This window comes from Drosophila sechellia, chromosome 4 (assembly GCF_004382195.2).
Source record: "Drosophila sechellia strain sech25 chromosome 4, ASM438219v1, whole genome shotgun sequence".
Taxonomy (NCBI): domain Eukaryota; kingdom Metazoa; phylum Arthropoda; class Insecta; order Diptera; family Drosophilidae; genus Drosophila; species Drosophila sechellia.
The window spans coordinates 95,312-112,423 of record NC_045953.1 but is presented as its reverse complement, the minus strand read 5'-3'; the positions used below and the strand labels follow the sequence as shown (position 1 = coordinate 112,423).

Here is a 17,112-nt window from a genome sequence, read left to right as displayed (position 1 = left end):
ATATTGTTTAAACACTCGATTTTATCATACACTTTCTAATGGACAAATCGAATAGATTATTTTTTAAATTATGTATGTATATGATTGTTCTTTCCGAAATTTTTTCAACTATTTTTAGGCATTGATTCCTTTTAGATAGATTTTTCGCAAAATTGTATATACTGCCACAACAATTGTCTGGTTTACTCTCTTTCGGTCTTTAAAAATAAAACTTAACGATAAAAGTGTACGAAGCCGAACAAGAGAGACAAGGACGAGCCATCGGCTCGAGTGAAAATAACTGCGTGAGAACCATTGCGCACATACTTTGTATTGAGCACATATTATTGTTTGTATCGAATTTGTAAAGTTATACATACTATTAAATTTGTTGTTTTTAATTTCCAAGAAATAATAAAATGGTTTAATCTATATTTATAAAATATGTATGAACTGTGTAATAATGTGTAATGTGTACTGCTGCGTAAGCTTACATTTTTACAAGTAAAATCGCAAAATGATGTATATTTTACATATATTTTACATGACAATATTCATAACATCCAAAGATGGTACGCCCCTTTTACTGTCGTCTCGATGCATAAATAGAAAATTTGTAAACATTTCATCCCTTTAAATTTTTTCTATCCATAATTCCAAATAAAAGTAACCCATTTTTTAATTTTTTCCATTTTATATGTTAAATTTTTTGGATTTTACCTTTCAACATAACACATGCAAATCTCAAGGGCCTTCAGATATAGATGGCGCCATGTATTTTCAAATCATATCTACGAATATATATATATATATATATATATACGGGCTTCAATAACGGAATGCAGTAACTTTTTGAATATATATATTAATAACGCTTAATTTTATATTTATATTAAAATAAAAAATGTTATCTTAAACTTGACAATTTAGATTCAATTAGATTCAAACAATTTAACATTTTGATTTAAAAAATTATTTTTTAAAAATTAAACGGTTGAAAAAGTTTCACTTTCATTTTGATTCTTACTTAAAGATGTGTACAAATTCGTATCACTAATCTTAATTGCCCACTTCAACTGTTTACTTGCACATTCATATGTTCTTTAATATTATTATGTATTTGAAGAAAGTTTATTTTCGGTTGTCAACAAAGTATTTTCAGAATGTAGTTTTTTTTTATATTTTTTGATTTTTGTAGTATTCTTGAAACATTCTATCTACATATATGCCAAAGAACTTTTTGTTACGCTTCTGAAAAATGATTGATTATTTTTCATATTTTTATTAGTCTTGTAAATTTATATCGATTTGCCGAACATATTTTTCCACTCTAATTCCTACAAAACGCCGGTCGTAACAGTGACCACAAGTTTGAAAATTTTTTTTCATTTTATTAAATTAAATTTAAATACTTATACCGATAAGAAAATGTTTTCTTTTTTTATTATGTTATATCGGACCGTAAATACCAGAAATATAATATTTTATAAAAAAAGAAAGAATAATTTTAAAGTTGAACTTAAGTTTTGGGCGGTTAGAGTAGGCGTGGCAAAAAGTTTTTTTAAAATCGATAGAAATTTACAAGACTAATAAAAATGTGAAAAAATATCAACACGTTTTTTAAAAGTGTTGTCGTTGCATTTTGTGCGGTTTGTTGGCGCTGCTTCTCTGTCTTTGTAGAATCTGTATGCTGAACGTCAACCTTCAAGCTTTTATAGTTCCTGAAATCTCGGTGTTCATACGGACAGACGAGCATGGCTAGATCGACTCGGCTATTGATCCTGATCAAGAATATATATACTTTATATAGTCGGAAACGCTTCCTTCTGCCTGTTACATACTGTATTATCAAATATTATAAAAGAAAATTAATAAAAATAGAAGTATGCAACAGCTAAAAGGAATCCTTTACAACCCTTTCAGAAATATATATATATATATCCTGATCACTAGCGGAGTAGTTCCGAGATCTAAAAAAAAACTTGAAATTTTAGGTTTCGAAATCATAATAGTTACACTTTTTGTTGAAATTAACATCTATTAACAATATGAGACTGGGTAAAAAATTAGCCAAATCGATTTAAAATATATAATAAATATTTCCAAAATTGTATACAAACTATATAAAGGTACCGTGCCAAAAAACAGTAAAAAAAAAACTTTAAAAGCAGATATAGATTATTCCGTAGCTTAACCTTTTTGTTGTCGACTTTCTACTAAACTTGCGTATTTTTAAAAAAGGGTTAGCTTAAGCGGTTGAATGAAATAAAAGTGACATCATGAAAGTTAAGATTTAGTAGGAGGGGACATCCACACACACTTTAGAGTTTTAACATACGTTTCGATCAAGTTGGTTCTGATCGAACATTCTATGCAGATCTATGTATTTTTGCGCACTACACATTGAAACTATTCAAAGCATTTGTCAAAAATGTGAACGTTGCAATGTTTTTCGCCTTTGGACGTGGACAATATTCTTTTGATATATCAATATAAATTGACAAGACAATTACTAAATAAAATAGGTAAGATCACATTTTTCAAAGATATGGAAGTGAAAGTTTTGGGCAGTTGAGCCCACAATCTTAAAAATGTCGTAAAACAGTAAATGGAATACCAAATCAACTAAAAGACCTATGATCCGATTTACGTATCTTCGCTCTTGTTTTACGTTTATTGCTTAAAGTATATTTCAGACAAAGGTAACAACGATGGAAAGAGTTTCACTCAAATTATAATTTATCTAATCTTCAAGTATAAAAGTAACTTTCTTAGGAGCAGTTGTTTTCAGAAGGCAAATAAAATGCGTAATTTAATTTAATTAAAAATACGGTACTTTATTTTTAAATTGTCTATTAAAACAACATTATTTTTATGCTAGTTCACTTTAAGTAACAAAAGTTTATGTAAATTTATTAAATTATATGAGTCAGAACTTTAAAAGAAAGGGGTAATAAAATTCGAAATTCATTTTAGGGGTTGGTCGTAAATGCGCAGGCGCTATATCCATGAGAGGACCAATGAGAGAGTTTATATATAGTTAGAGGTCTGTCTATTCGTACCTTATGTGTGTATATGTATTGAAGAAAGCCATTGAGAAATTAAAGATGGCGGATGTAATATTCCCACCCACTAAATAAAAACTTTAAAGCGTCGTAATTAAAAAAATTCGATACCAAAATCTAAATTATTTATGATCTTATATAATTTCAACCAAATAAAATGGGTATGCCTAACAATCGGTTATATAATTAAATTGCTGTTAATGTACCAGTTTTAAATGTGCGTAGATATTGGACATTATACACAATTTTAATAAAACTCTAAGAAAGAGCTATTAATTAATTTTTTTAATTTGTAAGTGGCTTACCTTGGATATCTATTCGTTGTTGGGTCCTGAACACCGCATTCTTGTTTAGAGCTAACCCCAACAATAGCAGAATGAGCATTTATAACGTGGTGCGATGTGGCATGTACTGAAGGTAAAAGGCTGGGTGAAAAACGGAATGGAAAATCACTGCAAATAAATTGTAAAAAATAGGTATTCTATTCTATTCTATGGAAATGTAACATTTAATGGGACACGTAAAGACAATTTAGCCACCACACACAACAATGTTACAAGCTTATTTAAGGGGTTGGAAATCGGTTATTCCGTAAGTTGGTCTGCCGAGTTCAAGTATTTTAAGGGAGCTATTGTTGAAACGGGTTTTAACTTAAAAATTACAATATCTTAGGACATAAACATACTAGTTTTACCTTTAGTTATCATTAAAAAAAATTTCAAACACTCAAGTGTCTTGTTAGTTTTTATAGCTTCGCTCGATACTTTTAAAATATTATTGTAAATTATACTTTATAAGGTTTTCTAAGGAACAATAGGTTTTAAACAAATTTTCTTGAATTCTTTACTTTGAACGTTATTATGTTACATTATAATTTGCAATGGGAAAAAAATAAATCACAAATAAAAATTAAAACATTTATCAAAACTGTGGGTATGATGCCCTTTTATATATATATATATAAATTTTGTGGTCGGAAAAGCTTCTTTCTACCATTCCAATAGATGTAGCATACCCATTTGTAGTTAGAGTATGTAAGCCAAATGTATAGAATGCAGAATCCTTAATCCTGATCCTTAAGTCTCTACAAAAATCGTAGGTCCTATTTTATACATTTTTTACATCCTTATCGACAAGATCCAATAAATGAAAGCAAACTTAAACTTAAACTGAATTTCCTATTATTACACTTTTCTGAAATTATACAATCAAAACAATTTTTGAATAATTTCTTATTTACTATTTGGTTTCTTTGGGAAAAGAACTCCAAGTGTACATGACTAGATTAATTCGTCATCTGATCAGAGGTTCGGAATACAAATTTAAATTAAAAAAAATCGACACAGTTGAACGGAAAAATAAAAATGTTTTTATAGCATAGCCACATGTAGCGTAACAAGTAGGTATGTTGCATCAAAACAAAATGTAAAAAATGGATAAGCTCTTTTTCCCAAACCTAGACATATATCCTAGATTTATTGAAGCATGGGTGGCTAAATACACTTGTAATGTCCCAAAAGCATAATATTACCTTGCAAGTGTAGTATTTATAGGTAGTGAGGAGGGATAAGGCGTTCTAAAACTAGATGCAGAGTAAACAGAAGGAGTGTGCCTAAAAATAAATTTATATTAATTTCAACTTAAAGAGCGATATAAAAAACATACCATGATGCCACTTGAGACATATCTGAACTTAGCATTGGGTAAGGATATTGACCTCCCGCAAATGGGTATAGCGCTGGTCGAGTTAAGCCTGAAATATAAGTTTTTTTATTATATAAGGCAAGTGTTTTTAAATTCCTCAAACACATTTAAAGAATTTTATATTTTTGATTCCTTTCATTTGACATTGATCAATGATCAGCTATTTCTGACAAAGTTAATTTGTTAAGCGTTAAATTATACCTTTGTTTTAATCCAAAGCTTTTTTAAATGATATTCAAAAATGTTGCGAGCTTTTTAAAATGATAATTCATGTTGCCTAACATTGTTCGACTTTTAAAAAATTTTGTACAGCGGGAAGAAAAAAGAAATTGATCTCTAATCAACCGTAAAGTAGATGTGTAAATATAGGATTATTAAACAATTTCAGATTCTATCCCTAGACCTTTTATTTTAATTGAAATTTTGTTGGCCTTTCTATTTCATGCTTCACTGTTGTCTCTTATTCTTGCCCCTAAAATATGTTCTATTGTTGTCGTTTTCAAGTTTAATTGTTACGCGTTGCAGCAGGAATCACAACCAAGAAGGGTGACGACACGGTTACTGCAATCACCCGCGGGCTGTACCGCGTCCCATAGAAAACGACGGCAAGCATGAATTAATCTATCGACAGAAAAAATGTCATTATTATGTGGTTGCGCAACATGTTTTTAAGCATTATGTTTTTCCCTTACAATATCCCATTGAAAGGGTCATGCCCTATTAGCAATGTCCTCCCCTAAAATTTGTTCTCGTTTGTCACGCAACCCTTAAAAAGGATTTGTAAACTACTATCAATTTCAATAGGGAAACCATTTTTGAGCTCTAAGTGCCAATACTCTTATATCATGCCGTATATTGAACAAAGCTTACGTTAACTAAACATAATCTATGCAACATCTCGATGGAGCAATCACCAATAAATACACCATTTCACATGACATTTTATAGCGAGTTTTTTAAAAGATAAAAGTAATAGAAGCTATTAAAACGCCTTAAAAAGCGTTATATCTAATCAGGATCAGCCTAGTTGATCTGACCATCTCTGTCCGTCTGTTCGTATAACCGCCTCGGAAGGAACTATTAAAGCTAGAGAGTTGTGATTAGGCATGAAGATTTGAGATGCATAGACGCAGAGTAAGTTTTTATCTAAATCTTGCACGCCCACAGACCACCCAAAACTGACACGCCCTCACTTTTGAATAATTTTTTAGTTTTTTTTTCATATTTTTTAATAGTTTTGTAATTTGTTATTGATTTGCGAAAAAACTTTTTGTCACGACCACTCTAATGCCTTACGCTGAATAATACGCTTACATAGTACGTTATGTTTGTGATGTATTAAAATAAGGCAAACCAGCTCTGCGCTCAAAATTGTTTATACATATACATATATTATTGTTAAAACCAAGCCCTAGTTATATAGTTAAATAAGGTATCTTAATTTTAATAGAGGTTACACGCAGTTTTATCATTTCTAGAGTTTTTACTATTGCGCTATGAGCTTTAAATTTTTGTAAGATGTTCCTAGTTGTAAAACCGTGAATTAACCTTTAAAAATAAGAAAAACAGTTTCTTCTTAATTTTGAAAGAGTGTGGATTCCAGTAAAGTGTAAAGCAGACAATACCAAATACGCTGCAGCTTTTGATATAAGGTTTGAGGAGTATAAAAGCTTGATAAAAAGATTAATGGGGGTAGGTTTAGGTCATGTGCAAAGTTCTTTTAACCACTTCACTCAGAGGCGGTCTCTCTGTAGTCCTTAAAAAAGGAAAACGCCCCTATTTGTGTTGTTCTATTAGTTCAGCAATTAACCGCTTATGTACAGTGGACCATATCCTATTAAAAATAATAAAAAAAAGTATTAAGAATAAAAATAATAACAATAACGATAAAATAACAATAACAATAATAAATATAATAATAATAAAAATAAAATAAATAATAAAATAAATAAAAATAATAATAATAATAAAAATAAAAATAATAATAATAAAAATAAAAATTAAAAAAAATAATAATAATAAAAATAATAACAATAATAATAATAATAATAATAATAATAATAATAATAATAATAATAATAATAATAATAATAATAATAATAATAATAATAATAATAATAATAATAATAATAATAATAATAATAATAATAATAATAACAATAATAACAATAATAACAATTATAACAATAATAATAATAATATTAATCATCATAACATTGCACCAAAAAAATAATATACTCAGTCAAGTAAGTAAGTCTATACCCGTGAAAGATTCTGCCCTATCTTCCGCCTGGTTCATGTTTTTTTATTATTCAATTATGAATACTTGATCATTGTAAAGGTTCATAACGCCGCGTAATCCATTGGACCTCTTAAGTGCACGCCTTTTATTTCCGCCGCTGGTTCCCATTTGATCGGCAAACTAAATCAGCCCTATACCTTGGGTTCACTTTCAACCCACCACAAATTCTATTCAGAGTGCACAAACAACGAGGGAAATTTGGCAGAATCATTGCTATAGGATTAACGATGTATACAAATGAAATCGCATCATACGCAATTATTACTTCATAATTTGTGTGAATTTCGTCTATGATAACTAGGGTGAGAAAGTCAATAATTTGTGAGGTTACATTATAAAAAAAGAACAAAAGCACTGGCGAACCGCGAACATAAAACTCAAAAGTATTGCTTGTTGGTTTCTATGTGTTATGACAACCGTTCACCAGGAGGGATAAAATAATAAATAATTTAAAAATTGCAGCAGCTCATTTTTAAATTTGTTTTTCTAGAATATTATTTTTATTTTTTATAGAATAAAAATAGAACAAAAAAATAAATAATAATAAAAATGCGTAACAGTTCCTTTTCATTAAAAACAACACAAAATACACAAGGGGCTTGTGTTATAATTAAATAGAACCAAAATATCGTAGAACCCCACAAAAGCGTGTTTTATAATTATATTATGAGAATTAATACGCACTTACCCATCTTAGGATCCAGTTGATATGGAGGAATTCCGCAATGCGCTGGTGGTGGTGTTGATAACGGATCAGCATTATGACAAAAAAACGAAGGCAGTCCAATTTTGTTGGCCTAGTATACAAAAAGAAAAAGATACTACAAATAAATCAAGTGTAATTAAAGAAGACAATGAATCATGAAAAATATCTCTGTGTAACATGAATCATTGAACAAGAGGTACCCAAAAACATTATTAGATTTTGATCAGAAAAATATAATCTCAGACTCAAAAAATGTGTATTAAGCTATTATTCATTAATTAAATTTTTTAAACTTGATATTTGGTTTAAGTTTTGAAACTAACTTTACGATTTTTTACTGATATTGGTCACACGTCATGTTTGTATTATTTAAAAATTAAGCATCCGATATTTCTTTTTTGAGCTTGGGATTTTTAATTCTTAACTGTTTTTAATCTACAGTATTTAAAGTTAACAAATTTCAATGAAAACCCCGATTTCCACAGGTTTATTTTTGTTTATTTTAAAAAATAAAACCATAAAATGTATAAACGCAATGGGCGCTTTTAACATAAATCACGAAAAAAGGATATTTTAAAAAAGAACAAATTTTCATAACTTACATTTACATATAAGAGTAATTTACATAAACTGCATAATTGCATTGCATAATTTTAATTCTATAGTGTTAAAACCAAGGTTGAATTCGGTATATAAAGAGACCGACGACTATGTTGAGTTCCCTGGAAATGTTTTCTTAGCTACACAACAAACTTTCAAACTTCATTTATATAGTAGACAAAACTTACACGGATAATTAATAATAATAATAAATACTATCAAATTATTCACCCCGGCCCTGTTTTATATACTGAAATTGTGTAGGTGGGCTTTCAATTGATCACTGATAATAGCCATGCTATTACAAGTTGACGAATTAAAGGAGCACACAACCAATAATAATAACGAGCTGCGATGAGTACAGCGGCAAACAATTCAGTGAAACTGAAAATTTCTTTGATGTCGCCGCTGCTAAACGTATATAGAACGTGCTGCCCGCCACTATATGCGTTTCTACCCCCATTGGTAAAACAGATGTGAACGGTGCATATTTGTTTAAGTTCTTCCCACATTTGCAAGCTGTTTTATTATTTTCGCATCAGGCCAAACATTTTAAGTATTATTTAATTATTTGTGGAAGACTCGCCAATGTCGTTATTTATCAATTACTTTACGTGTACGCAATTTACAAAATATTAATCAAAAGTACAAAAAAGTCAGATATAGAAAAGGCTATTTTCATATTTTGTGTTTTTATAGTCATGTTCATGGTAAAACAGTGAACATGTCAATTTAAGTAAAAGACAATGCCTAACTCTATGTCCCTATAAAAATTGAATTTTTTTCAATCGTAATGTTTTTAATTTGGTTCTTCCTTTTTCTCGTATAAAAGAATTTAATTGGTGCAGGTATTTCTACTGCACTCATAACTTATATACATATTCTCTGTGCTTCTTTAATGTGTTAAGTAATGAAAAGTATGGCAGAACTAAAGGAAAACAATAGGAACAACCACCAAAGCTAAAACCAAGAGTCTTTTGTTATATACTCAAGAGCCACCCCAAATTTGTACACCCGTTACTCATAAAGTAAGAGGATATACTTAATTCGTTGAAATGTATGTATCAGATGGAAATAAGCGTTCCGTACCTTTCAAATATATTTATGATCCTGATCACTTGCTTTTTTGATTTGACCGTGTACATCTGCTTTTCTATATGAGCTAAAAAGGTGTTTCTTCTTACGACTACGTACAAAACATTGCTTCTAAAACGCATTTCCCCTTCGTATATGATATGTTAGCTTTGTACCTTTTATCACAGCGTTCACACGGACAGACAGACGTCCGGACATGACCAGATTGCTCGACACTAGTCGAGAATATTTATAGTTTATAGCGCCGGAAACGCTTTGTCTTACCAGTTCCATACTGTTCATAGAATCTGGAGTACCCTTCTACTCTACGGGTAATGAGTAAAATACTGGATAATAATTTTTTATGTTTTAAGCTTTGCTATCCCAAGATTATTGTCTATAAAACTATAAATGTTATTTTTTTGTTTTTAACGGCATTATCGGAAATATTTCACAAGCGCAAAGTGTAAAAGTATGTACAAAATATAATCGTGGTTTATTAGGATACTATTTGCTAAACACAAGATGGCATAATTTATAATGCACTAAAAATATATACATATGTATATAAATATAGAAAATATAAGTACTTACCATAGTTACCGGTAAGCCACTTGGAGTACCATTGGCATACGAATAAGGAGAAACTAAGTAACCCATGTTAAAGCTAGGGGCGTGGGTGTCCAGCTTATCTGAAATGTTTAACGAAATTCTTATAAAAATGTAGAGACTTTTAACTATACTATTTTTCTTCCGAAGCGCTGCTTTAAATCGGAAAATAAATCAATTTGATGAACTTTGGGGTTGACATAATAATACGCACATAACAACCCCGCACTCTTAGCTGAGTAACAATTGAAAAGCATCTTCTTTCGCTATTAAGTTTGAAATATTTATCCTATACGGTCTTAAATGTTATTCTAAAATTATTTCACTCTCTTGTGGTAAACTTTAGTAATGTTGTTCTAAAGTTTTCAAGGTAGTATGTATTATTTTCGGTATCAACAGCAGAGTCGATCTAGACATACCAGTCTATCTGCAAACGCAAAAACAAAAACTAATCTACTCTAACATTTGCTAACGCTTTAATAAATTTCATAGGATAGAAACAGTTTTTTAAAATATTTTTTAATGAAGATATAAGAAAAGAAACAACTCCAAAACAATAGTTTAGAGAAACTTTCAAAATAAACATTTTTCGTATCCTTTTTGTTTGATAATGTATTTTGACATTCCGTCATTCCATTATAATTAATGTCATTATTTCGAAAAAATCTAAATATAGGCTGCAGATCCGCTACTTATCACTGTTTTAGATCACTGTAAAAGCTACTTTATCACTATGAGGCTGCACCACAGACGGTTTTGCCGACTCTGCATCTCTCTCTATCGCACGATCTTTTTATTTTATAGTTGAAGATTTTGTGGTGATTTATCATCTTCTTGATACCAATGACATTCCTATGCCAAAGTCTTCACTGGTGATAATTCCATTGGCGATTAATACACCCGAAAAGTCGAAGTGTCTTCGAGTCTTCTTTCCAGAAGGAGATAAAACAAACAAAATAATAGGGCAAAATTTGACAGATAGAACCATTTTAATCCGTACAATTGGAATCATTTTTTTTATCGGAGGTTCATTACACTTTGTGTAGTAATTCTGTACATACATATATATATATATATTCGAGTTTTTGTGAACTTTTTACGCATACACATATACATACATATATAAACACAATACACAAGGTAAGTAGCGTGCCGGTGAACGATCTTCATCACCTTGTTAGCACCATGAAACGGTGGATGCCAGGATAAGTCAACGAAGCCGGTTATTTATCCGACGCGCCTCCTTACCTTAACCATACTCTACCAATCTACCAATCACTCTTACCTTAGTCCAACATACTCTCTTTAACGTTAACTTTTAGCTCGCTCTGCACCTTAACACAGTCAAATGAAGACAAACGGGTATACTTTGGATGCATTGCTCGAAGCAAAGCATGGCCGAACATTTATAAGCTCTGTTTATATGAAAACTTTAGTAATGTATGTTATCATACATTTCATCTATAACCTTTTTTTTAATTTTAAGTATGTAAATACTTTTACGTTTTGAAATGTGTTGAAGTCAAAAGGAAAAGGAAAGTTTTATCAATATTTCTTCCTAATTAGAAATTTACCTAATAGTCTTAACTATTATACTCAATATACATATACTTACTAAAAACAGGGCTGTGGTCCGGCCTTGAAATTTTGTGACCCTTTTCCTATGCACAAAGAAAAAAAAAAATTTAAACCATATTTATGTTCATATACGATATAGACACGCATATTAGCAATATTCAAATCTTGGAATGATGATACATTTATTAATAGAAAACATTTTAAATTATATTTTCCAAATATGAAAAACCATTTTCAATCCAAAAACATATTGATTAAAGCCAAAAGAAAAGTTGTTTAGTTTTGAATGAATACTAAAATATTTTCATTACCTCACTTTCAGTTAAATCTATTAAGCTAGACTTTTCTTCAACTAATAAGTTCTCAGACGATATTTTTTCATCCTCGCGATCTCCTTCGTCTTTAAAAATCTTCACTTCATCAGTACTGCATAAATCATCTCCTGATGATCCATGCCTGCTGTGTGTATGAGGCATGTTTTTGACGTTTAGGTCGTATTTACCTAAATTGCAAAAGTTACATAAACTTCTTTGCACTGCAGAATATTAAAATAATCCATACTCTATAAGAGCATATCTGAAATTAAATTAAAAATGTAAAATTTAATAAATGCCAACTGTTAGCTTAAATAGTGAAAAATAGTGTATATATTAATTACACCCGGTATTCGTAGACTAAAATGGAAAATAAGATTCTTTAGATTTTTAATGATCCCTTTTGTGTGTTTTAATAGCCGTGTTGTCCTAGTCACGCCAATCTAACAGAGCGCACGCCATGGGCAGAAAGAGCGTTGGTATTCCAGTGACGACTACGCACTACATGTCTTCACATCCATTTTAACGCTCACAAACGCTCTAAACACTAAAATCTGTTCATGTATAAAAGAGTTTTGTAAATGAGATTTGGTAAGCCCTACCAAATTGTAGAAATGCTTAATTGCCACTGGGTGGAGATCGTGTTAGATCTCGAATGCAGCAGCTTTGCTGCTTGCATTTTTATAAATACTGCTTAAACAATGTAGCGGTTAGTGCATTATAACAAAGGACAAATGCGGTAATCACCACAGGGTGATTAGGTAAGCCGAAATCGATTTCCACGACTTTCAGATATCCATTACTCAGCTAGTGGAAAACATATGGAGATATTTATTTGAAAGTGGAATAAAAAACTTTTAAAAAATTTTCAATTGACACCTTTTGGGAGTATATATGCAAAATAAATATAACAAATTCGGCGTGTTCACGCTTGAATTATTTCCCTTATCAATATTTTTGTTAAGATCTAAAAATAGTTTAAGTTGGACTATTAGAAATTAAAAGTTATAATCTAAAACAAGATAGTCGAGTTCCTCGACTATCAAATACCTGGAATTTTCAACTTTTTTGGCATTATCTATAGAAGTTGGCAAAACAAACAAAAAATCAAAATGTTAAACGCCAAAAAGAATACTTTTAGAAGTGTTAATTTCTTTTTCGCAATGACTATAGAATTAGCAAGATATAAAAAGCATTTTTAAAAGTGTGGGCGTGGCAGTTTTGACGTTAGAGTGGGCGTGGCAACACAGAGAGATTCCAGAATCTGCATGATCAACTTTCTCGCTCTTATAGTTCCTGATATCTCGATATCTCGATGTATATGTGGACGGTCAGGCATGCGGTCAGACGGACATTGTCACAACGGCTTACTAGCCTGAATAAGGATATATAATAATATAATACAGCCTTACAAGAATTATATTGATAGGTTAGAGGTTGAGTTGGATTTGGAGAGAGCACGAGAGCATTAATTTTTTTTATTCTAAAGAAGTCATGCCAGTAGTAGTGATGTTCATGTTCATCGTTTTAAAATTTGTGGATATTATATTAGTGAATTAATTTATTACGTGCACAGTGATAATTTATTAACAGAAGGGTGAGGTCTAGGAATCTATGAGTGCGATATTTTTGTACTTGTATGAGAGAGGTTATAATACCTCTCTTGACTTAATTTCTAAAGTCCAATCTTAACAGCACTTTTATTCTAATAGATATTTCAATGTATTTAAAGGATTTTAAACACTGTACCATGAAATATTGGTCGGATTATTTTAAATAAAAAAGTTGTAATAGAATAATAATTTTGGTGTCTTTAAAAACGTAATGCAACAATTTTAATAAGACACTAATAACTATACATATAAAAAATGTAGTTATTGTCATAATATTATTTTTTTTAATTCTTTGGATCGTGCAATTTACATAACAATGTTATGTGTTGTTAAACATTTTTTTATGTGTTCTGCATGTTCAAACCTTTTCTGTAGTTACTAGATTCGCATGGCGTAGTCTTCATTTAACAAACGTTTAAAATAACCTTGTCCTTACATTTTATTTAAAATAATTATTGTATTGACCTGCAAGGACAAATTCTCTCCTACTTTTCTCAGAACTAAATGATTAGCAAAAAGGAAAACATGTACATACATACATAGCAATTTGTCACATTTCGGCTTTGGACGCAGGGCGATTTATTCGTTACCTGTCTGGGCCGTCGGAGATTTGAACTAAACGGATAGGTAGGCAATACGGGCTGAGGCAAATAGCTAACTACATACTAGTTTAAGGTAACAACTTTGTCGACGACGACAGCGGCAATAGCAAAAACAAAGCAGAATACGCATCGGCTCAAGACTAATGACACAACGAGTTTCTATTTAAAAACAAGATTGTGGTGTATCAACAGGTAGAGACGAAAACGACAGAGTCTAAACAAAAATATATGCGTAAAACAGAATACAGAAAACTGTATTTTCAGCAAATAAATAAACAAACATAAGGGTGTGTGTGAGTACTGTCGGCTCTCTGCATTCGAAGCATAGGATCCGATCCCGTGTTTACATATACATGCATAGTTATACGTATACATATATCTATCTTATGAGTATCTATATGAACACGACATTGCGATGTTAACTTTATATTAAAGTATTAAAACAGTAAATCGGATCTGAAATTAAAATGTTTCCTGAAGAGCGAAAAAGTGTGCACGTTTGACTTTGTTGTATAACTTAACCGATGGCTGTTGATGTTATTATATTGAACTTAAGCAGGGGCACTTACAGTGATACTTTGGTTAAACAATCCGAGAGATTAGAGTAGTAAAATTGGAATCCTTTATACGTTAGTTTACTGAAAAGCTATCCACAAAGCCGCCAGCACTCTAAGTTTTAACAAATTTGCAGCAAACTTTTCTTTTAGACTATTATATGTGAGAAAAATACTAATTGAATAAGGTTTCACAGTTAAAGGCATACACGCATTAATTAATCAGACACAATATTCTTGTATGTCATACATACATACGTATACTTTTTATCAACACACTTGCACGAGAATTCATTCTTGGGCCCGTCAACGAGTACAGAACACAGCTTTGATCGCTGCTCTGCCAGCACACGAATGCCGATAAACACTCATATATATTTGTTTTTGGCTGACATACACTTATACTAAGACAGGAAGTTATGTATATATGTATGTTTATTCATCAAAGCACAATTGGGTGCACCCGCGACGGCACATTTTAAACATTTTGTACTTTACATCAGGCGCATAATTAATTTATATTGAAACAGGCACAAAATAAAGGATGGTACTCTAAAATAATTCCCGGTTCAAAATGTTATCAGATTCAAAATGCCGTACCACGTCTGCGTTGATCGAATTTTTTTTAAATTAGTGCTGGAATAACGACGATGGCAACTGTCGATAAGCAGACGTGCATCGATGTTCTGCCGCGACAATTCTCGATATTTTGGTTATATCGAATGGTTCGATTAGCATTAAATCTACAAATAATCAAAACAAAAATTGTCCATTATAACTTTTCAATGTTTGTTAGATGTCAAAACACAATAATGACATTTTTTATTATTTTGGTTCGCTTAAGCAAAAAGTCGATTTCAATTCCTAATAGCGGTTTGAGCTCATGCTTAATTTTAAAAATAGATTGCAGTTTTTACCCATACAATACAATTACAAAATAGCGTATTTATTTATTTATTTTTAAACTTATTGGGAGTTGCCATCCTAATTTTAAATGTTGGTTGTCAATGCACAGTGTACAAATTACATCTCAAGATTGCTGCTCTTGATATGTGCAGAAATCATAATGATACTCCGAAATTCCACCTTTCGGTTTATGTAAAATTCAGGATGGTAGCTCTCGATATGTGCATTAATCGTATAGCAACTCCCGATATGTACAGATATCAGGATGGTAGGTTTCGAAATGTGCAGAAATCAGAAGGCACCTCCATAGATGTTCACAAACCAGGATGGCAACTCTTGATATGTAAATGTGTACGTCCCCATTAAACAAGCATTGCAATAGCTTTCAGCATTGCCAAGCCTATTTCTCCGCTCCAAATGTCATTTGTAAAATAATCGAAATTGAAATGCGAGACCGTTTCTGAACTAGTGAGTGGCTATCATCCTCGCAAAAATTTTTTAAGTTATTTTGTATTTGATGCCCCGTTACAAAAATTAAAAACATTTATCTCTCTTTCTTCATTTTGATTATACAAATGTATTTAAAAACACACTGTCCTGTTCCGATTTAATTGTTATGTTATTGATAATGTAAAAATTTCCCTTTGTAAAAATTTCCCTTTGGCCCAACTAAACAACTGACCGCAACACGGCCTGATCTCGTCGTCGAGATCTCCGAAATCATAGAAATACAAAATGCTGAGAGTTAAAATTTCTTAAGCTAACAATAAAATGTAACATAAAATTTTGATCAAAATGTAGCTATAATTTGAAAGTTGGCTCAAGGTAATATAGCTCTCACGAAATTTATTTCTTCGTATTATTGTTTAAAAGTTTTAAGGAATACTGATTTTGATTAGAAATAAAACATTTAGGTTAAACTGAAAAATTACTAAGATTATAATGTGTGCATGCCAAAAAACCATCCATTAACCAGAAATCTTCTAAAAATTTAGGCAATAGAAAATAGTCAAACCTGTTTGTTTAAAATATTTGTTAAAAATATAATAAATAAATAGCTCAATTTCGTACGCCTATAACTTCTGAATACCTTGGGCTAGTAATTTCAAAATACTTTCTATGCTTTCAACTGCGTTTAAAAAAATAAGAACTTGCCAAGCAAATATGTAGATTTGTGTAATCTCTTTGGTGCGTTTTTCCGAATCAAATATAGCAAAATTAAACATTTCCGAAAAAATTCACGTTTAAAAGATATTAAGAAATATAAACATGTTCGAATTCAAAACAACTAACCTTTATTCACCAATATATTTTTATGGGAGTATACAAATACTTTCTTACGACCTTGGAAGTATTTAAATAATGCAGCTTAGATCGAATAAAGAAGCTGTAGGTCTACGTATTTTGGAAAGACCCTACAGCTTAGCAGGTCACGAGCAACAGCATAGAAATGTTAGTTTTATACTGCAAAACAAAAACATTTAAATGCTTAATTTTGTACACTTA

At 30.8% G+C, this 17,112-nt stretch overlaps 1 protein-coding gene across 7 annotated transcripts in view; it reads right to left on the bottom strand.

Moving 5' to 3' along the window:
• Positions 1-15,334, bottom strand: part of LOC6620279 (protein pangolin, isoforms A/H/I/S) — a 43,424-nt gene extending 28,090 nt beyond the window's left edge. Inside the window, exons 1-9 of one of the 7 annotated variants that reach the window (XM_032723985.1) lie at positions 14,955-15,330; positions 14,716-14,854; positions 11,929-12,193; positions 11,655-11,700; positions 10,025-10,122; positions 7,739-7,847; positions 4,710-4,797; positions 4,576-4,656; positions 3,350-3,496 (exon numbers count right to left, since the gene is read on the bottom strand). In XM_032723985.1, coding sequence (XP_032579876.1) covers positions 3,350-3,496; positions 4,576-4,656; positions 4,710-4,797; positions 7,739-7,847; positions 10,025-10,122; positions 11,655-11,700; positions 11,929-12,093 — 734 coding nt within the window. In that variant the 5' untranslated portion in view covers positions 12,094-12,193; positions 14,716-14,854; positions 14,955-15,330. Of the gene's footprint in view, positions 1-30; positions 320-3,349; positions 3,497-4,575; positions 4,657-4,709; positions 4,798-7,738; positions 7,848-10,024; positions 10,123-11,654; positions 11,701-11,928; positions 12,194-14,715 lie in introns of those variants that run through there. The other 6 variants (XM_032723986.1, XM_032723987.1, XR_004362311.1 and 3 more) reach the window with 6 other exon arrangements.
• Positions 15,335-17,112: the final 1,778 nt, after the last annotated feature.